The 21,124-nt window shown below is 48.3% G+C and overlaps 1 protein-coding gene and 1 pseudogene across 3 annotated transcripts in view; both read right to left on the bottom strand.

Moving 5' to 3' along the window:
* The window catches only part of Ncapg2 (non-SMC condensin II complex subunit G2), a 60,505-nt gene extending 51,534 nt beyond the window's left edge, over positions 1-8,971 (bottom strand). The window contains exons 1-7 of one of the 3 annotated variants that reach the window (XM_042701011.1): positions 8,887-8,939; positions 7,383-7,508; positions 7,060-7,176; positions 5,332-5,520; positions 4,608-4,722; positions 2,562-2,716; positions 57-191 (exon numbers count right to left, since the gene is read on the bottom strand). In XM_042701011.1, coding sequence (XP_042556945.1) covers positions 57-191; positions 2,562-2,716; positions 4,608-4,722; positions 5,332-5,520; positions 7,060-7,137 — 672 coding nt within the window. In that variant the 5' untranslated portion in view covers positions 7,138-7,176; positions 7,383-7,508; positions 8,887-8,939. Of the gene's footprint in view, positions 1-56; positions 192-2,561; positions 2,717-4,607; positions 4,723-5,331; positions 5,521-7,059; positions 7,177-7,382; positions 7,509-8,886 lie in introns of all 3 variants that reach the window. The other 2 variants (XM_042701013.1, XM_042701014.1) reach the window with 2 other exon arrangements.
* Positions 8,972-19,088: 10,117 nt separating this feature from the next.
* Positions 19,089-19,879, bottom strand: LOC122126411 (annotated as a pseudogene).
* Positions 19,880-21,124: the final 1,245 nt, after the last annotated feature.

Here is a 21,124-nt window from a genome sequence, read left to right as displayed (position 1 = left end):
AAAGCTTCTACTAAAGAAGTAGTTCACAAACAGAACAAAAAGAAAAAGCTATTTACCTCTTCTTTCTTGATATAATTGACATTTATGAAGCATTCAAGCAGCATATCTTTAATGTCTCTACTTTCCTCCAAATCATAATCAAAACAACATAAAGCCTGATGAATGCGCCAGATCCGACACACATCTGCACCCTGAGAATGAAACCAGAAAGAACAATGGTGTAGTTAGGGTTTGTTCTTCTTTAAATGAATAGTAAAGTCAAACTTCAAATTACTTATATTTTACATCACCAATAATGACAATTACAGATAAATCAACAAGTCACAGGAAAGCGAGAAGTAAACAAATTTACAAATTTACTTGTAGCTCTAGAGAACATTTTAACATAGGCAAAAGCAGTCAAAACCTGTTCAACTCCACCTCCCTTAATAAGCATGCTCTGTCTGAGGTGTTCACTACACAGCCACTGGCCAGAGCTGGCTACAGCTACAGACTGTGTCTACTACACAGAGCCAATTTTTTTTCCTTATTTGGCAACACAATCTGAACTCAGGGCCTCACACTTGCTCAGCTTCCTTGCTCAGCTGCAATTCTACCACTTGAGCTACCCTTCCAGCCCAGACTTTTGCTGGTTCTTTTAGAGGTGGGAGTCTTGCAGACTTTTCTGCCTAGGCTGGTTTTGAACTACAATCCCCTGGATCTGATTGGCTAGGATTACAGGCATGAGCCACTGGAGCCTGGCTCAAATTCTTCATTTTTTAAACTTTACATTGCGTCAATTGCTTAGCCACTATACTGAACAGAACAATTTTAGACTATTACAAGGACATTTAAAATGGAGTTGATTTAAAAGCTAAACTACCAGCAAGAAAATGAAAAAAAAAACAATTTTTTTTTTATTGCCAGTCCTGGGGCTTGAACTCAGGATCTGGGCACTGTCCCTGAGTTTCTTTTGGATCAAGGCTAGCACTCTACCACTTGAGACACAGAGCCACTTCTGGACTTTTCTGTTTATGTGGCGCTGAGGAATCAAACTCAGGGCTTCATGCATGCTAGGCAAGCGCTCTACTACTCTACCACTAACCCACATTCCCAGCCCAAAAATGAATGATAGCTTGCAAATAAATTCTGACACTAAAAAGAATTTCTCGGGAGCCGATGGCTCACACCTGTAATCCTAGCCACTCAGGAGGCTAAGATCTGATCGTGGTTAGGATCGTGGTTCAAAGCCAGCCCGTGAGACTTATCTCCAATAAACCACCAGAAAGCAGGAAGTGGCGCTGTGGCTCAAGGATAGAGCACTCGCCTTGAGCTGAAGAGCTGAGGGACAGCGCCCAAGCCCAGAGTTCAAGCCTCATGACCGACAAAAAAAAAAAAGGAAAAAGAATTTCTCAGTCATTCCCCAGAGCAACAGAGAAAATTAGACAGCTGGTTACAGTACAACCAAGGGCTTTTATGCCCTAACCTTGACTACTCCTTGCACAATACCTACTCAGGCCCTCAGATACATGCGTAGCCTAAACAAGTAAAAGCCTTCTAGAAAGCCATTGGCAAAACATATTGAAGAGTCTTCAAATTCATATCCACCAGGAGTTATCCTATGGAAGTAGATACTGGTGGGTAGAGTCAAAAACAAGTTATCTCCAATGTCCTAAAATAACAATGATCACAATGAGATGGCAAAAGTTTTGACAACTTTTTTATTTTCATTTGCCCAATATGTATTACTGCCTCAATCAGGAAAATAACTGTTCTGTTTCTAGTCTATAGATTTAGTCTAGATTTCTAATCTATACACCAAAGATTAAAGTATGAGAAATAGTCTGAGTTGTATCTTTCAAAAATGCTCTTTAGAGCCAGGCACTGGTGGCTCACATCTGTAAGCCTAGCAATTCAGGAGACTGTGATATGAGGCTCATGACTTGAAACCATCTGGAGCAGAAAAGGTCATGAGACTTTAGCTTCATTAACTACTCAAAAAAGCTTGAAGTAGTGCTCAAGTGGTAGACCGCTAGCTCAGAGACAGTGCTCAGGCCCTGGGTTCAAGCCCCAGGACCAGCCCAAACAACAAAGTGTGGTTTATCCCTTGGCCCCGTCACAATTTTCTTAGAACTACAACTGTAAGGTGAAAAAAATCCCAATAATAGTTCGGGATCTGCCCAAGTCTTGGTCCAAGGCTCTGCCAAACTACCTGCCCAGTCCCTCTCAGAGGACCACTGAGATGCAGAGCCCCCCAGACACCCCCACACGGCACCGTCTGTCCCTTAGCTTCTCAACAAATGAGCCCATCAACACTGCTCCCTTGCTTTCTCTTCCTGCCTGAATTGGCACGAGAAGGTGAAGGTGGCAACCACGGAGCAAGGACAGAGACAGCAGCCAACCGCTGAGGAAAGAAAACGGTGGAGGAAAAACCTGGCTCTCCATCTTAATGTAAGCCACTGCACCTACCCTGGGTATCTGCACATCTTAAAACTGTAAGAAACTCCTCTAGCTTGGCTACCTGAATCAGGTCCCATCAGATCCCTGTAGAGCCATACTTAGGTTGGACTAAGGAAACATACTGCTTTAGTCTCCAGACTCTTCCTCAGCAGCATGATAAAAGCAGTCTTCCCCATGTCCTCCTTGGCAGGCAGACCCTTTTCCCACCATCTGACACACAGATCCTGAATGGAGTTCTGGAGTTTTCGTTCAGATTCAGGTAAGGCATATAAAATGCCTAAAACAGAACAAATTCTTATCAGTCCAAATTCAATAGTACAAAGTATGACTATTTTGAACAATATAAAGCTTCCCCAAGTGAATAAAGTATTATCTTTAATATGCCAAGTATTTATATACCTTGTTTACAGAGTGAAAATGCTTAATGAAATGATACTTATTATTTAAAAAGATTCAACAAAACAAAGACCTTTAGACTTGAAAGCTTCATACAGATCATACTGGCCACATTCCAATTTTCCATCAACCTTAGTAACACCAATAGTCAGATCTGCTTACTAGTAATCTACTATCATTTTCCCTGGATATAGTAGCTTCAAATTCTTACATAGGTAAGAAACAGTAAAAGTAGCTATCACAATAAATATGGCTCATTACACCATAATGAGCATGATTTGTTTTTATAAACCAAAAAGCTCAATAATTAAATTCATAATACTAGCAATATGTTCACAATTACCCAGATTTCTGAATGTCACTATAATTTAAGATTCCTAAATTAACTAAGAATTTGATAGCAACTACAATGTCACTTAACCAGACATTATGTCAACACTGTACAAATAAACTGATAGTAAATTCACAAACATCTGAGACCTTTTGTGTACGTGCGTGCTGACCTTGGGACTTGAACTCAGGGCCTAGGTGCTGTCCCTGAGCTTTTGTGCTCAAGGCTAGTGTTCTACAACTTGAGCCACAGATCCATTTCTGGTTTTTTAAATGTTTAATTGGAGGTAAGAATCTCACAGACTTTCCTGCCTGGGTGGGCTTCAAATGTGATCCTCAGATCTTAGTCTGAGTAGCTATGATTACAGGCATGAGCCAATGTCATCTGGCTCAGGGATGACTTTTTATTGAGGCTGAATTTCAAACATTCTGATCAAAACAATACACTAAAGAGATCCATCAATCCAAGTGATGTTAAAAATGAGAATATTCTAAATTACACTCATAGTGAGAGATAGAGGCATTTTTTGTGTATGGGTCTTTAATTTCTGCCTGGCTTAAGGTATGTTCTTAAAAACCACTCTTATCCTGGTACCAGAAGGGTACATCTGTAATCCAAGCTACTCAAGAGGCTGAGATCTGAGGACTGCAGTTCAAAGCCAGCCCAGGGAGGAAAATTTGTGAGACTCTTATCTCCAATTATCCATCAAAAAGCTGGAAGTAAAGTTACAGCTCAAGTGGTAGACACTGGCCTTGAGCAAAAAAAATTAAGGGATGCACCCAGGCCCTAAGTTCAAGCCCCAGTAGTGACATAAACACACATGTGCACACATAACACAAATCATTCTTAGAGATAAAAATGCTTTTATGCCTATTCAGTAATTTAATGTAAATACTTAATTACTAAATCTTGCATTAATTCAGACTAGTGTACTTCCTAAGCTAGTAACAACTTTACAATTCAGTTAAAACTCTAAAAGAACCAAGGAAGGCAACAATTACTCTTTAGATTATATTCATAATGTATTTAGAGGAAAAAATTCAGTTATAAGTTCTTGGTTAAATTGGCACTCAGTCTGGAAGGAGATAAAACAACAACAACAGAGTAGCAGCTGAGAAATTTATCATAAAATCTTGTGCTTCAAGAAGCTCTTGGTCATGGTCCTGTAAGTCAAGACAGACTATCCTACAGAACTTGCAAACAAGAGGGTAGCTGCTCGGAACTGTACATCTTCACCACCTGAAACATTCAAACACACCCCAAATTAAGCCAGTTACTCAGAACAGTACCTGACTGCTCCTTTTCCAGTTGAACTAAGAGCCTGAGTTCAAAGCTATGTTTCTAACCCACTTCTGCTTCTAAACTCAACACTACTCATGAAAACAGGTGGTCACTTTAGTACAATATTGCTAAATATGCTACTTGTAACAAAAGCACTTACCATTTAATATAACAGCACATTCCAAGAGGGCCTCAAAGTTCGAATTTTCACTTATTACAGATACAGAAGCAAGAATCACAGATGTGATTGCATGAATTATTTTTATGCTATTTTTCTATAAGTGAAAAATAAAAATATAAATGAATTAAAATCACAAATTTAAAACTCAAATTTTAAAAAAAATTAAGTTAGTTTAGCTACTCAGGAGGCTCAGATTTGAGATCACAGTTCTAAGCCATCCAGGGAAGAAAAGTCAGTGAGACCCTTATCTCCAATTAAGCACCAAAGGTGGGGGGGTGCAGGGGCAGCACAGAGGTAGAGCTGTGGCTCAAGTGGTAGAGCACTAGCCTTGAGCAAGTACAAGCTCCAGGACAGGCACCAAAAAACAAAAAAGAAAACAAAACAAAACAAAAAGGTCAGGCACCAGAAGCTCATGTCTGTAATCCTAGCTACTCAGGAGGCTGAAATCTGAGGATCGAGGTTCAAAGCCATCCCAGGCAGCAAAGTCTGTGAGACTCCAATAAACCACTAGAAAACCGGAAGTGGCACTGTGGCTCAAGCTGCATCATAGCAATAAATAGCAGCAAGGTCTGAAAACTACAACAAACAGAAATTACACCTAGCATTTACTTCTATCCTCTTAAAACATTTTCTTAAGTTCAATTATTCTCAGTAATTTTTAATATAGAAAAGATTTTTTTTTTAATTTTTGAAAGACAAATACCATTTTGGGGCCATCCTCTACTTCCATGTTATCTTCACCCTGCACTTCCACCGTCTGCCATCCATCCACTGGGCTTTCTAATAATGTTTCTGTTAATAAGCTCTTCAGCCTTTGCCATAATTCTTCTTTCTGTTTTCTTGATAATTCATCTAGTAACTCATTTAGACTGAAAGGGTCTGAAGTATTTTTCTGTAAAACACACATAAAAAAGTTAGCTGTGTTCTTCTCAGCATCAAAAGATGCTATGTGCTTAGCGGTGTGTGCTCTTGTTACATTTGCCTTTTGGCTTTATTAATTCATTAATCAGTTCATTCACTGAGGTTTTAGTTAATACTAAAGGAAGGTTGTTTGCAAAAGCAACCTTTGGACTTGGCATAGCTTTTTAAAAAAATATTTTAGCTCTTTCAAAAACTATTAAGCAGTTGTACAAAGAAGTTAGCGTTCCATAAATCGGGTGATGAATGCAGTGCTTCATCAATGTCACCCTTCCATGGTTCCCCATCTCTACCCTCGAGTGACACAGGTCATAATGCACACAGAATATAAGGACTGCATTGGCTCACCTTCCCTCCATTTAGGTGCCCATCCCCTTTGCCCTTCCTCCCCCAAAACTGTTTCCACTTCCTGGTATCATTTTGATAAACAGTCAGTTGTTCAGAGGAGTTACATGTTTGGATTCCTCCCCTGATTATCATCCTTCACAGACTTTAAATAACTTTGACTGCTAAAGCATTTATGTAGTTATAAATTATATTTTGCTCTTATAAATACTTCTGTGGTATTGCCTTGTAAGTGTGCTAAGTTTTAAGATAGCATTTTGTAATACAAAATCAAAGCTCCTGTTTCAAAAAAAAGCTCATTTGTTTTAAAATCTGATAAGGGTTGCTAGCATCTAATTTATTATTAGGCTATTCTCTAACTTGCTATCTTCTGTAATTTGATTTTTATTGCACACCTAGAACAGATAAGGCAGGGAGACAAAGAATCCCATGCCCTAAAGTCCTGAGTATCTTAGCAGAACTCCACCCAAGGCCTCTCAGCTGCTCCTCTACCACAGATCTGATGCAGCTGGTAACACTCCTCCTGTCTCTACCCTGGACTTCCTTGAGATCTTCAGACATATCTAGTGACTGTGGCCCTGCAGCTGGTACTTCCATCTTCTTCCTCAAACCTGGCATCTTCTTTGGCTCTCCCCACTCATATCCACACACCAGCTGAGAGTTCTTGCTTCTACCCACATTCAGCACCCAGGACAAGCAGACTCCTCTCTCACCAGTGGAGTTTTCCAAAGGCAAATGTTCCTTTCCCTTTCTTCTGCTGTTTCCCCTCCACTTCCCGGCCCTCCTCATTCGGGCATGCTGGGCACTCTGTGGACAGCCACGCTGCCAGAACAAAATCTGAACTCCCTAAAATGGCAGAGGGTTTCTCACCATCCCTTCCACTCTGGCATTGGAACCTCTTCAGGTTCAAACACAACCTGTCTTCTTCAGTCCTCAACTGCTTCCCCATGGTTAAACAGATGGATGTTAACTTCTGCTTGCCTTCCACATTCTATCTAGCTCAGCCCATAAGCAGGCCTACTTGAATCTAATATGGTTTCTTGCAGATTTTAAAAATAAATACTGGCCCCTAACAATTCACTGAGATAACTATTTCATTTTGGGACTATATTGTTTTTGGACATATCAGCAACAGTCAAAAACACAAGAAAGCCAAAACAGAACTTACATCAAGCTGAACAAACTGCAGGAAGTCTTCAATCAGCTCCTTACACACGGCTCGCACAAATGACTCACGTTTTTCCATGACAGATGAAACTGTTCAAATGACATTTGTCTTGTAATCCTGGTGAAGTACACATACTATAAGTAATATTGGCAAATACATCTTTTCCTACAAGACAAACTGAAAGAAATTCCTATACCACTCATGGTAGACAATTTCTGTTACAACTATCTGAGATATTATTTCCTCAAATGAGATTGTTAAAATAATCACTAGTCACGTTACCACCTAAGGAAAGGGATCCCAAATGGCTCCAGGAAGCTCACCTATTTTCAGGTTTAGTACGTTGAATAGATGCTGGGTCAGAACAGGCTAGTTCCTACAACTGAACTCTGAAGACTCCTTTTCTATAGAGCTATTTCTCCACCAAGAGATCCCACTTCATTGTCTTCCTGTTGTGAAAGTGAGAGCTTGTTATTCAAAGTGAGAGCTACAACAGAAGCCCTGGAGCCACCTGGGAGCTTGTTAGTTACTGCAGTCACTCTCCCTCCATCCCAGTAGGATAAAGAGAGCTCAGAGGACCCTGTTTGCCCTCGTTTCTACATTCAGGTAAATCTTCACACTCCCAGCAAATCCTAGTCCACATTTACACCACCTGGTGCTCATATCATCTAGTAAATGATGAAATGTATTTGTAATAGGATCCCTTCATTTTAAGAGTAAAAACCTGGGGGCTGGGAAGGTGGCTCCGTGGTAGAGCGCTTGCCTTGCATGCATGAGGCCCTGGGTTCGATTCCTCAGCACCACATAAGCAGAAAAAGCCGGAAGGGGTGCTGTGGCTCAAGTGGTAGAACTCTAGCCTAGCTAGGTTCTGAAGAACTGAAGTGAGGGACAGTGCTGAGGCCCAGAGTTCAGGCCCCATGACTGAACACAACAAAAAAGAGTAAAACCCTTGTCCTGTTATAAATTCAGCAACATGAAAAATTGTTGGCAGCAATTAAAGATAGGAATCACCCTAACTAAATATAGTCCTGTATCTTAAGTTCCAAATTGGACAAAGAGAAGTAGAAAATAACACCTACAAAGTAAAACAAAAGACAAGCCACCTTACTGCCCAATTCAAATGGTGAAACTATGACCAAAGCCTTCTGATCACCAAGAAATAGTGGGGAATCCAGACACACTGGCGGCTGGCGCCTGGAAACCCAGCTACTCAGGAGGCTGAGATCTGCTCACAGTTCAAAGCCAGCCCGGGCGGGAAAAATCCGTGAGACTCTGTCTCCAATCAACCACCCAAAAAGCTGGACGTGGGCTGTGTCTCAAGCAGTAGTCTTGAGCAAAAGCAGGGACAGTGCCCAGGTCCCAAGTTCAGGCCCAGGGCTGAAAACGGAGGGAGGGGAGCCTGGCTCCAGGGGTCGGGCGCAAACCCCAAAACCCCGGAAAAGGAATGACAGGGAGCAACGAGGGGCGGAGGCAGCCGCCGCGCGGTTCCCCGCCGGCCCGGGCGACCCCACAACTCAGGAAGGCCGCAGCGGGCGAGCCTTGAGCAAACGCATCCCAGGAACAGCCCCGGGCCCGCGTTCAAGTCCCAGGACCGGCCTAGGGCGTCTGCTCGAGAGAAGCGGACTGAAGCGAGTCAGGGCTGGGGCTCCGCGGGGGTTCCGCGGGGAGGCCCCAGGGCGCGGGCCCGGCCTGACCGGACGCCCGGGCCCCGACGCCGGTCCCCCGGCCCGACCCCACCCGCCGCCCCGGCCGCCCGCAGCGCGGACGCGGCCCGCTCGCCGAGGCCGCCCCGCGGGGCCCGCGCCCCCGCGCCGCCGGCGGCCTCACCTGAGGAGAGCCGGCCGCGAAGCCGTACCCGGTTCCGGACCCGCGCTTCCCGCGCTCGGACTACATTCAAACCGGCCGCCCGCGCCCACGACGCTCACGCCCTCGCGCGTCACCAAAGGCACTCTCGCGAGAGCGGGACGGCGGCGCGGGCCCCGCCCACCCGCTGGGTCCAAAGGCCCCGCCCTCCCGAGGGCCGTCTTTGGGCGGGGCCTGGGGCCAAAGCCCGCGGCTGCGTGCCGCCGACGAACCGAGCCTTCCCGCGCGGACGTCACTGGCTCGCGACCAATTCCTGGTGAGAGCGGGCGGAGGCGGAAGAGAGCCGGGTAGAGGGAGAGAGAGAGGAAAAGGGAGGAAGGAAGGATGGGGAAAGAGGGGCGGGGCGGGGCTTGAGAGGCGGGGCAAGAGGCGGGGCGGGGCTGGGACGGGTTCGGAGGCGGGGCGGGGGCGGGGCCGGCTAAGGGGGCGGGGCGGGCTCGGAGGCGGGGCGGGCTGGGAGGCGGGGCGGGAGGCGGGGCGGGTTCGGAGGCGGGGCGGGCTGGGAGGCGGGGTGGGCTGGGAGGCGGGCTGGGAGGCGGGCTGGGAGGCGGGCTGGGAGGCGGGCTGGGAGGCGGGGCGGGCTGGGAGGCGGGGCGGGCTGGGAGGCGGGCTGGGAGGCGGGCTGGGAGGCGGGGCGGGCTGGGAGGCGGGCTGGGAGGCGGGGCGGGCTGGGAGGCGGGGCGGGCTGGGAGGCGGGGCGGGCTGGGAGGCGGGCTGGGAGGCGGGGCGGGCTGGGAGGCGGGCTGGGAGGCGGGGCGGGCTGGGAGGCGGGGCGGGGCGGGCTGGGAGGCGGGGCGGGCTGGGAGGCGGGGCGGGCTCGGAGGCGGGCTGGGAGGCGGGGCGGGCTGGGAGGCGGGGCGGGCTGGGAGGCGGGGCGGGCTGGGAGGCGGGGCGGGCTGGGAGGCGGGGCGGGCTCGGAGGCGGGGCGGGCTCGGAGGCGGGGCGGGCTCCGAGGCGGGGCGGGCTGGGAGGCGGGGCGGGCTCGGAGGCGGGCTGGGAGGCGCGGCGGGCAGACGAGGGGGGCGAGCCCGCGGCCGCGCCTGGTCGCCTCTCTGCCGTCGCGTCTCCCCACGGTTACGGAGCGGGCCCGGGGGCCGGGCCTGCTGTTCGGGCGCTGCAGAGGCCGGACGGCACCCACCGCGTTGGCGCGCCGGGCTCGCGCCTGTCATCCCGGCCGTTCGAGGCTGCGACCTGAGGGTCGCGGTTCGGAGCCAGCCCGGGCAGGGAAGGCCGTGAGACCCTGGCCTCCAGTGAACCACCAGGACACCGGGAGTGGCGCTGGGGCTCGAGCTGGAGAGCGCGGGGACAGCGCCCAGGCCCTGAGCTCCCGCCCGGAACGGCGCGTGCGCGGCTGAGCCTGGGCCTCCGGACCGGGGAGTCGGGGTGCTCCGCCCACGTGCGTGCCGGCACCCCCTTCCCACACGAGGCGGGGCTGGTTTCCGTCGCTGGACCGGATGCGGAGCGGGAGGCCTCCCGCCCCCACTTGAGCCGGGGCACACGGGTGGGAGGGGCCCCGCGCGACCGGGTCGGGCAGATCGGCCACCGCGCCGCCCACCGCGGGAGTGAGGCCCGCGCTGTCCCGGCCGAGACCCCCAGCCCCTCTGACCCGGCCGGAAGAGCTCCCCCACCCCGACAGACCCCCCCCAGCCCCTCTGACCCGGCCGGAAGAGCTCCCCCCACCCCGACAGACCCCCCCAGCCCCTCTGACCCGGCCGGAAGAGCCCCCCCACCCCGACAGACCCCCCCAGCCCCTCTGACCCGGCCGGAAGAGCCCCCCCACCCCTACAGACCCCCCCAGCCCCTCTGACCCGGCCGGAAGAGCCCCCCCACCCCGACAGACCCCCCCAGCCCCTCTGACCCGGCCGGAAGAGCCCCCCCACCCCGACAGACCCCCCCCCAGCCCCTCTGACCTGGCCGGAAGAGCTCCCCCGACAGACCCCCCCAGCCCCTCTGACCCGGCCGGAAGAGCCCCCCCACCCCTACAGACCCCCCCAGCCCCTCTGACCCGGCCGGAAGAGCCCCCCACCCCGACAGACCCCCCCAGCCCCTCTGACCCGGCCGGAAGAGCCCCCCCACCCCGACAGACCCCCCCAGCCCCTCTGACCCGGCCGGAAGAGCCCCCCCACCCCGACAGACCCCCCCAGCCCCTCTGACCCGGCCGGAAGAGCCCCCCCACCCCTACAGACCCCCCCAGCCCCTCTGACCCGGCCGGAAGAGCCCCCCACCCCGACAGACCCCCCCAGCCCCTCTGACCCGGCCGGAAGAGCCCCCCCCGACAGACCCCCCCAGCCCCTCTGACCCGGCCGGAAGAGCTCCCCCACCCCGACAGACCCCCCCAGCCCCTCTGACCCGGCCGGAAGAGCTCCCCCCACCCCGACAGACCCCCCCAGCCCCTCTGACCCGGCCGGAAGAGCCCCCCCACCCCGACAGACCCCCCCAGCCCCTCTGACCCGGCCGGAAGAGCCCCCCCACCCCTACAGACCCCCCCAGCCCCTCTGACCCGGCCGGAAGAGCCCCCCCGACAGACCCCCCCCCAGCCCAGCAGCAAAGTCCATGGGCGCACTGGCCTAAGCGGAGCAGGAGTCCCGGAAAGTGTAGCGCGCAGGCTGGCAGCCGTCAGCGGGGCCTTTCCCAGAAGGTGACAGCATGAGCCTGTGCTTGTTTCCACTGAGACGCTGGACTTCCTCTTGAGCTTCTCCCTCTGCACAGCGCCCCTGTCTTGGAAGCCCCATCTTTTCTCCATGAGAAATCTCACCCATCCCAGGATGTAGAGAGCAAGCAGTACTCCCACATCTGGGTGGAGTGTGAAGCTCTTTTCTAAACCACACACTCCACTCTGTCTTAACACATCCAAAATGGAGCCCCTTCACCTCCTGAGTCCGCCTCTTTGTCTTGGCACTTGTTTCCGGTAGTCTGCCTTCTGAAAAAAACAAATGGATGAGAGAGGGGAGGGGAAGAAAGAAGGAAGAGAAAGGGAAGGCTGCCAGGGGCTCACACCTAGCTACTCATGTGGAGATCAGGAGGACCGTCATTTGAGGCCAGCTGAGTCAAAAATTCATGAGACACCCATCCAAGCAACAACTGGTAACAGTGGCATGTACTTGTCGTTGTAGTTACTTGGGATTCTGGAAGATCACAGCCCAGACCAAAAAGAAAAAAAAAAATTCCTCAAGACATTTCAACAGAAAAAGCCTAGACAGTGGTGTCTGCCTGCCTTCCAGCTACATGGAAAGCATACCTAGAAGACTGTGGTCCAGACAAGGTATGAGCCCCTCTCCCAGAAATAATGCAACCAAAAAGGATTGGAGGTGTGACTCAAGAGGTAGAGCACCTGCCTAGGGAGCACCAAGCCCTGATTCCAACCCATTACTACCAAAAAAAAGGAGATGAGAAGTTTGGAAGTGAGTTCTGAAGCCACATTCGCTGCTACTCAGAGCCAGGTCTCCCCAGCCCTTCCACAGGCAGTAACAATGAGCCCTGAGCCTCTATTTCCCCCTGTTTAAAATGGGGCACTCACAGAGCCTGCATCAGAGCTGCCCTAGTTCCCGAAACCAGGCACCAGGACCCTTTGGCTGCACGCAGGAGGCATTGTCACACACAAGGTGACCGACAGGCCATGGTGTGTCGGGAGCAGCTCTCCCGACACGCGGGGCTCTCGGCAGGTCTCAGGTTAGAGAGGACGTTGAGCAGCAGCAGCAGCCGGTGCCGGCTCCTGAACGCGCCAGTCTGGTTTGGGAGAGAGCAGTGACAGCTCTCTGGCACGGGAGGTGGGGAGTCACAGTTTTCCTGAGCCGGGCAGTACTGGCCGGGGGCTGCTGTCGGCTCTGCTGATATCAGTGTCTTTCTAGCTCTGCTGCTGCCTCTGCTCAGTGCCATCTGCCATGCAGTCTTCACAGGACTGCCCATGGCAACACTAGGGGACAGCACAGAGATAGCTTCTAGCTGACTTAAAAAGCAAGCTGCAAATAAATAGCCTTATGATGCAACTCAAACTTCTAGAAAAGCAGGAACAAAACCATACCCCAAACAAGTAGATGCAGATAGAGAGTAAACATTGGGGGCAGAAACTAATGGAGACTATAAAACTATACAAAAAATCTGAAAAAAGTGGTTCTGAGCTGGGCACCAGTAGCCCACGCCTGTAATCCTGGCTACTCAGGAGGCCGAGATCTGAGGATTGTGGCTCAAATCCAGCCCAGTCAGGAAAGTCCACAGAACTCTTAACCTCCAATTATCTACCAAAAAAACCAGAAGTGGCAGTATGGCTCAAGTGGTAGAGCGCTTGCCTTGAGGTGAAGAGCACAGGGACAGCGCCCAGGCCCAGAGTTAAACCCCATGACAGACCAAAAAAAAAAAAAAAAAAGGAAAAAAGTGGTTCTTTGAAAAAAAAGAAAGAATAATATTGATAAGCCCCTAGCTAATTTTACCAAAAGGAGAAAACAGACAATACAATTCAGAGAAGAAAAAGAAAATATCAATAAATACCAAAAACCCCCCAAAATACAAGAGAATATTTTAGAAACCTATGTTCAAATAAGATGGAAAAGTGCAGGGAAAAAAATGGATGTTTCCAGATACATATAAGCTACCAAAACTGAAGCAAGAAGATAAAACCTCTTAAACACCTATAAAAAGCAGTATTACAAGCAGTAACAATCTCCCAATAAAACAAGAAAACTAAAGACTAGATAGATTCATGGCTGAATTCTACCAGACCTTCAAAGAACTAATACCAAATATTCTGCAAACTCTTCCATGAAATAAAAAAAGAAGGAACATTACTGAAGCCATTCTGTAAGACATGTATTCTACTCATTTCAAAACCAGAATTGCAACACAAAAGGGAATTGTAGACCAATCTCACTGATGAACATCTACACAAAATTTTCAATAAAATCTTTGCAAACTGAATTAAACACATCAAAAAGATCACATACTCTGATTGAGTTGGTTTCATTCAAGATTCGAGACTGGTTCCACACCAACAAATGGCTAAGTATAACATATCACATAAGCCACACCAAGAACAAAAGTATGTGATCATCTCAACTAGATACAGAAAAGGCCAGACAAAATTCAGCATCCTTTTATGATAAAAGTTCTGAGGAGCTGTGTGCCATGGCTCATGCCTGTAATCCTAGCTACTCAGGAGGCTGAGATCTGAGGATCGCAGTTCAAAGCCAACCCAGGCAGGAAAGTCCATGAGACTCTTATCTCCAATAAGCCATTTACAAAACCAGAAGTGGCACTGTGGCTCAAGTGGTAGAGTTCTCGCCTTGAGCTGAAGGATGCAGGGACAGTGCCCAAGCCCAGAGTTCAAGACCCACGACCGACTAAAAATAAAGCTCTGAAGAAACTAGGCTGAGAAGGGATGTGCCTGAACTTAATAAAGGGAAAAATTAACCTCATTCCCAAAGTCAAGAACAAGACAGACACGCCCACTGTCCCTAATCTTATTTAATACTGGGCTAGAATCTCTAGACAGAGCAATTAGTTAGGTAGGAGAAAGAAATGAAAGGAATTAAAGAAAGAAAAAGTAAATTATCACCGTGATATATTCCTGTACTTAACAGACTCTATAGACTCCACAAAAAGCTTTCTAGAAATGATAAATATCTTCAGGAAGGTAGTAGGATACAAATTCAACACCCCAAAATCAGTAGGGTTTGTTGTTGTTGATGTTATCTAAATTATTTGTTTTCTACAAAGTAGATCAACTCTTGCTGGGCACCAGTGGCTCACACCTATAATCTTAACTACTCGGGAAGCTGTGATCTGAGGATTGCAGTTTGAAGCCAGCATGAGCAGGAAATTCTGAGACTCATCTCCAATTAAGCACCAAAAAAGCCAGAAGAGGAGCTGTGGTTCAAGTGGTAGAGTGCTAGCCATGAGCAAAAAACTCAGAGACAGCACCCAGGCCCTGAGTTCAAGCCCCAGCAAAATAAAAAATAAAGAGGACTGCCATCCATCAAATTATAATGCAATGTCATAGTAACTAAAACAGAATGGAACTGGCACAAGATCAGAGGATGACTGGAGCTGAATAAAACCATATAGCTATAGCCAGCTAGTACTTGACAAAGGAGCCAATGGAAAAAAAGGCTCTAACTGTTGGGAAAATTGCGTGTCTACCTGCAGGAGACTGCCATTGGGTCTTTACCTCACCCTCTACAAAGTCAACTCTGTCTGAATCAAAGAATTCACAGTCAAACCTCAAGTTCTAAATCTCCTACAGGAAAATGTAGGAAACTCTGGAAGATACAGGTACAGAGTCCAGAAGCCCAAAAGGTAGGAACAAGAATTGACAATTGATAGACAATATGAAGTTAAAGTGTTTCTGCACAGCAAAAGAAATCACAGAGCCAAGAGATGTGCCCACAGAATGGAAGAACATCTTAGCTAGAGACTCAGTAGATGAAACATTAATATCCAGAAGATACAGAAAACTAAAAAAATAAACAGCAAGAGAACAAATAATCTGATTAATATATAGGCAAGTGAACTCCACAGACAGGTCTCACTGTGACCATATGAATTCACTGCCAAATTCTACTAAACCTCTTGAAGAATACCAGCTGGCCATGGTGGCCAACACCAGTAATCAAAGGGCTGGGGTAGAGGCCACCGGAGCTACACAGGTGCACAGGATAAAAAGAATAGAGAGAACAAAGTCCAAAAATAGCAAGAAGGAAAAGTTTCCTGATGAGCACAGACGCACAACTTCTCAACTAATCTCAATACCACATTTAAAACATCACATGCCCTGATGATGTTAGCTTCCAGAAATGCTAAAATGATTTCACATGCACAAATCAGTGTTAGAAAGTACATAAACAGATCAAGGGGGAAAAACCACATGATTACCACAAGAGATACAGAAAGGACCCTTAACAAAATTCAGCATCCCTTCAAGTAAAATCACAGAATAGGATGCAAAGGGACATACTTCAAGGGAATAAAGGCTAAATATAACAAACCTACAGCCAATGTACAAGAAGGAACAAATGAAATGAAAACATTTCCTCCTCTAAAATCAGGAACAAGACAGTGTCCACTCACTACTTTTTTTTTTTTTGGTCAGTCGTGGGCTTGAACTCTGGGTCTGGGCACTGTTCCTGAGCTCTTCAGCTCAAGGCTAGTGCTCTACCACCTGAACCACAGCACCACTTCTGAGTTTTAGTGGTTTATTGGAGATGATAAAAGTCTCACGGATGTTCCTGCCTGGGTTGGCTTTGAGCCACTAACCTTAGATCTCAGCCTCCTGAGGAGCTAGGATTACAGGTGTGAGCCACCAGCACCTCGCTCACTATACTTTTTTTTTTTTTTTTCCTGTTCGTGAGGCCTGGACTCTGGGCCTGGGCGCTGTTCCTCAGCTCTTCACCTCTATGCTAGCGCTCTACCACTTGAGCCACAGCACCACTTCTGGCTTTGTCTGCATGTATGGTGCTGAGAAACTGAACACAGGGCCTCACGCAGGCAAGTCAAGCACTCTACCACTGAGCCACCATCCTAACCCCCCACCTTTTTTTTTGTCGGTCATGAGGTCAAATTCTGGGTCTGGGCAATGTCCTTCAGCTCTTCAGCTCGAAGCGAGTCCTCTACCACGTGAGCCACTGCGACACTTCCTCACTACACTCTTAATAGAGTGCTTGAGCTACTAACATGAACACGAAGCCAACAATCCTGAGCAAAAGAAGCAAGTCTGGAGGTATCGTAATACCTGACCTGAAGTTTTATTACACAATCATAGTAAGAGAAACAACAGATCTGGCCCATCACTGTGCCAGATGTATAGACGAATGGAATAGAAGAAAGGCCCAGAAATAAGCCCACAGAGCCTAGGCCACCTGATTCTTAAGATGCCAAACACATACACTGGTAAAAACACACTCTTTAACGAGTGGGGTGTGGAAATAGGAAGGTAAAGTCCCATCTCTCACTCTGTACAAAAGTCCTATCAAAATGGATTTAAACCTTAATACAAGACCTGAAAACTACAACAGAATGTAAAGCACTGAGCAAGTAGCACTTGTGTTCTGAATAAGACTAATAGCTCAGGAATGAGTGGTAACTGAGATTGCACCAAATCTGAAAAGTGCAAAGCCAGCCAGATACCAGCGACTCACATCTGTAATCTTAGATTTTCAGGAGGCTGAGAGCCAGAGGATCTGGGTTCAAGACCAGACTAGACAGAAAACTCCATGAGTTAGGTGTTACTGGCCCACTCTTATAATCCTTGTTAATCTGGAGACTGAGATCTGAGAATCACTGGTCAAAGACAGCTTGGGCAGGAAAGTCCATGAGATGCTTTATCTCCTGTGGCTCAAGTGGTGGAACACCAGCTTTGAGTGAAAAAGCTACGGAACAGCACCCAGACCCTGAGTTCAAGCCCCAGTACCAGCATATGCACGCCCAGAAAAGGTCCATGATACCCCAGTTCCAAGACAACCAGCAAAAAGTCAGGGCTGAAGGTGTGGCTGAAATACAGTGCCGGCTGAGCAAGCAGCTGAACAAGCATAAGGCACTGGGTTCAAAGCCTGATGCCAACCAAAAAAAAAAAAAGCTGCAAAGCAAAAGAAACAGCAGAGGGGCTGGGAAGGTGGCTCAGCGGTAGAGCGCTCGCCTTGCATGCATGAGGCCCTGGGTTCGATTCCTCAGCACCACATAAGCAAAAAGAAAAAAGCCAGAAGTGGCGCTATGGCGCAAGTGGTAGAACGCTAGCCTTGAGCGGAAGAGCTGAGGGACAGCGCCCAGGCCCAGAGTTCAGGCCCCACGACTGATAAAAAAAAGAAAAGAAACAGCAGAGAAAGGAGAGCCTGCAGAATATGAGAAAATCTCTGGCAGCTCTATCTCACAGAGGAGTAATATCTAGAATATATAAAGTGTCAAAAACTACAGGAAAATAATCCATTTACCATGTAGGGAAATCCATAGAACAAACAGTAAAATCTTCATAAATAAGGACAGCCTCTCAACTGAAAGTGAAGTAACGTATCAGAACGGGGGATAAGGAGAGCAGGGAAGAAAGGGAATCTGCAGCAAAGAAAGAGATGGTGCCGTTAAATATTTGTTAGAAAAATTAAGGAGACTTTGGTAAAAGGGAAACAAAGTCCTGATCGCAGGGAGGTGGGATTATCATGTGGGACAGTGTCAGGTGCAGAACCTATAAATGCCACAGAATATCAGAAATAGTCTGCAGTCCACTCCAGCTGGCTCTTTGCTCTTTTTTTTTGGAGGGGGGGGGTCTGGTCGTGGGGCCTGAACTCTGGGCCTGGGCACTGTCCCTCAGCTCTTCAGCTCAAGGCTAGCGCTCTACCACTTGCGGCTGCTTGTTCTGAGAAGCTCATCACTCCGCGTAATAAACAGCTTACGGCCCCTGGATAAAGCAGTGAGAACAGAATGAGACCTCCCCATTCGCCAGGTGAGACTTAGATTCCAAACGCGTCTTGCCTGTGCATGTTGTACTTGGTGAGGTGCAGTGCACATTGTGAATATTGTGTTGTGCATGGTCTCTGTATGTGAAGTATGTTGTGAACATGACAATACGGCATGTGCTTTATGTGCTGTGCATTGTACATATTGTTTCTTTTTTTCTTCAGGAGGTGTAAGTGAATTTTTATTGGGTAGGGAAGTTGTCAACTTAAACAGCAGCAAATGAAGAATGAATAGGAAACTCCCTGTTGTCACACACATGACCTCCATTAAAAAGTGAAACAGGGAGTATTTCAATTTGTAAGCCCTCAGCCCAGAAACAATCTAATACGTCTGGATCCCTCCTAGAAAGGAGTACAGAAGAGCATGGAAAAGTTGCTTTCTGAAAGGAAACTCCCAAAGAAGAGTAAGGGAGGGAATGTAGAAATAAGGAAGCTATATAGAACACACTTCAAGTTGTAATTCACTACATTTTCATATCTTCATAGTAATACAAAACACAGTCACTTGTAGAACAGGTTTAGATTACTTAAATACCAGGTACATTTTTAGTCCTCTACATAAGTGTCTGGAAGTTACTTATGTGTATATGAAATGAAGCTATTAATACTTTTCTACAGCAGTAACTGCACACGAGGATGGCCAAGACAAACACAAATCAAGGAATGGAGTTTCCTTAAAGCTGCAGTGTGAAAAGACTATGAGTTGATTCCATACACAAGAACGGGTTCCTCTGCTGTAGGAAATCCAAGTGGAATAAGGAGTGGAGACGTGTAAAAAGGTTTCTTGAATAGGATTACACCCTGTTTGTGTTTAGTTTTCGGATCCTTCTGCCGCATCACATTCTTCTGCGCTCTCTGATGACCATAATGTTGTCTCTCAGCAACTGTATGATGAGGATGCTATCTTTGTATGAGTCTTCATTCAGCGTTATCAAGTTCTGCAATGGCCTCATCAAAAGCCATTTTTGCTGTGTGCAAGCAAGCTCAGGATTAAGAATCTCATAGTAAAATACAGAAAAGTTTAGAGCCAGCCCCAGGCCAATTGGGTCTGTGGGTTGCATCTCTTTCTTGCTTATATCAAAAGCCTCGTGGTAAACGCCTTGGGAATTGTCTATCGTTTGTTTTCGATCATCACCACATGCAACCTCAGCAGGGTACGGGAAATAATCTTTCATTTTCAGATAGAGGACCTACTCTCTGCATTAGCTGCATTGGCTGTTAATACTTATCCAACAATTCCAGGACTGTGGTGCAGACGGACCTCAGCTCCAACTCCATTTTCTCCCGATTGTCCTTGATCAGCTGCAACTTCTTGTCGGAGGTGTCGGTCTTCTGCTGGATGCTCAAGATGAACCTCCAGGCGGCCCGGCAGCCCCCGACCACGTTCTTGTAGGCCACCGAGAGCAGGTTTGTGCTCCTCGTTGGACAGCTCAGCGCCCTGCTCGGTCGCGGCTTGCAGCTTTCATGCAGGTGACCATGTCGTCATAGTGCTTGGCCTTCTGGATGAGCTCCGTCTTCTCCATGGCACAGGGGACCGCGGGCAGGCGGGTGGGCGGGCAGGGCAGGCAGCAGCGACCCAGATCGGAGTCCCCCTTGAGAGCTTCCAGTCACAGCGGCCGCAGCGTCATATCGTATGTTTTGTAGGTGTTGTGTGTAGTGTTGTCTGAGTGGTAGTGTTTTATGTGTGTGTATGTATGTATTGTGACTATATTATGATGCTCACTACCGTGTGTATGTTGTATATGAGTGGGATGTCTTGGATATTTTGTCTTGTGGCATGTTGAAGTCAGATGTGTACTGTGTTGAGTGTATAGTGTCACACGTGTGTGATGATTCTGGGATCCCAAGCCAGCCTATTGTCTGAGCCCGTGGTATCTGGAGGCTGCTGCTTTCCTTTCCTTTCTCACACACTGCATGAGACTGGCCTGGTCTCTGGGATTCTCAGAAGTTTCTAGAAAGGGAAGCATGCGTCCTCCGTGTGACCCCATGAACCATGCATGTGCTGGATGCCCTTGCAACCCACTCAAGTTGACCTCGGCCAAAGGCGACTGGAAATAACACGGGGGTCGTGAACCTGGGCCTACAGAGCCGCCTCCTCCTCATACACTGGTCCACTGGGGTCTTGATTACGAGTTAGTCCTCAAGCTTTGTTAAAACACTCTGCACAGTGTCAGACACAAAACCCATCATAGGGCTCTACTTACATATAGCTTATAATAAAAGAGCAAAACTGATCTGCAGGGTTGAGCATCTGGATCAGGGTACAAGTGACCTGGGAATCTGGCATTTTTCTGGTATGGGCTACACAGGTACACTCAGTTTGTGACAACAGATCAAGGTGGGAAGTTAGGACATGTGCCCTAACTTTTGCACTCATATACTGCTGCCCCACTGCACTGTGGGGCCTCCCTGGTAAAGTCAATCTTAGAGGAATATGAAAGCAACAAACACATGACCTTAGGGATGATTGCTGAGGGGCTTGTTCTTGGACAAATGATGACATGCAGATATCACGAGCCCAGAGGTACAGGAAAGGAATGCCAGGACATGCTGATAGAGGTTCAGGGGACAAGGAGGGCAGGATGCCGTTCCCAACGCAGGGTTGTAGACAGGCAGCGTGGGCGCTAACAATTACACGTGGCTTTCAGCACTACTTCTGGGGTAACCATTGTGCCTGTGTCTACTTTGCCGCCAGGCACCTAAAGGAACGGAGAAGTCATGACTGACCCTCAGGTTGCCGGTGCAGTGTGAGACTCGGGCCCAACCTC

Source organism: Dipodomys spectabilis, unplaced genomic scaffold, assembly GCF_019054845.1.
Source record: "Dipodomys spectabilis isolate Male_0828 unplaced genomic scaffold, ASM1905484v1 ptg000277l, whole genome shotgun sequence".
Lineage (NCBI taxonomy): Eukaryota > Metazoa > Chordata > Mammalia > Rodentia > Heteromyidae > Dipodomys > Dipodomys spectabilis.
The sequence above is the reverse complement of the archived record's forward strand: the minus strand, read 5'-3'. Positions and strand labels throughout refer to the sequence as shown.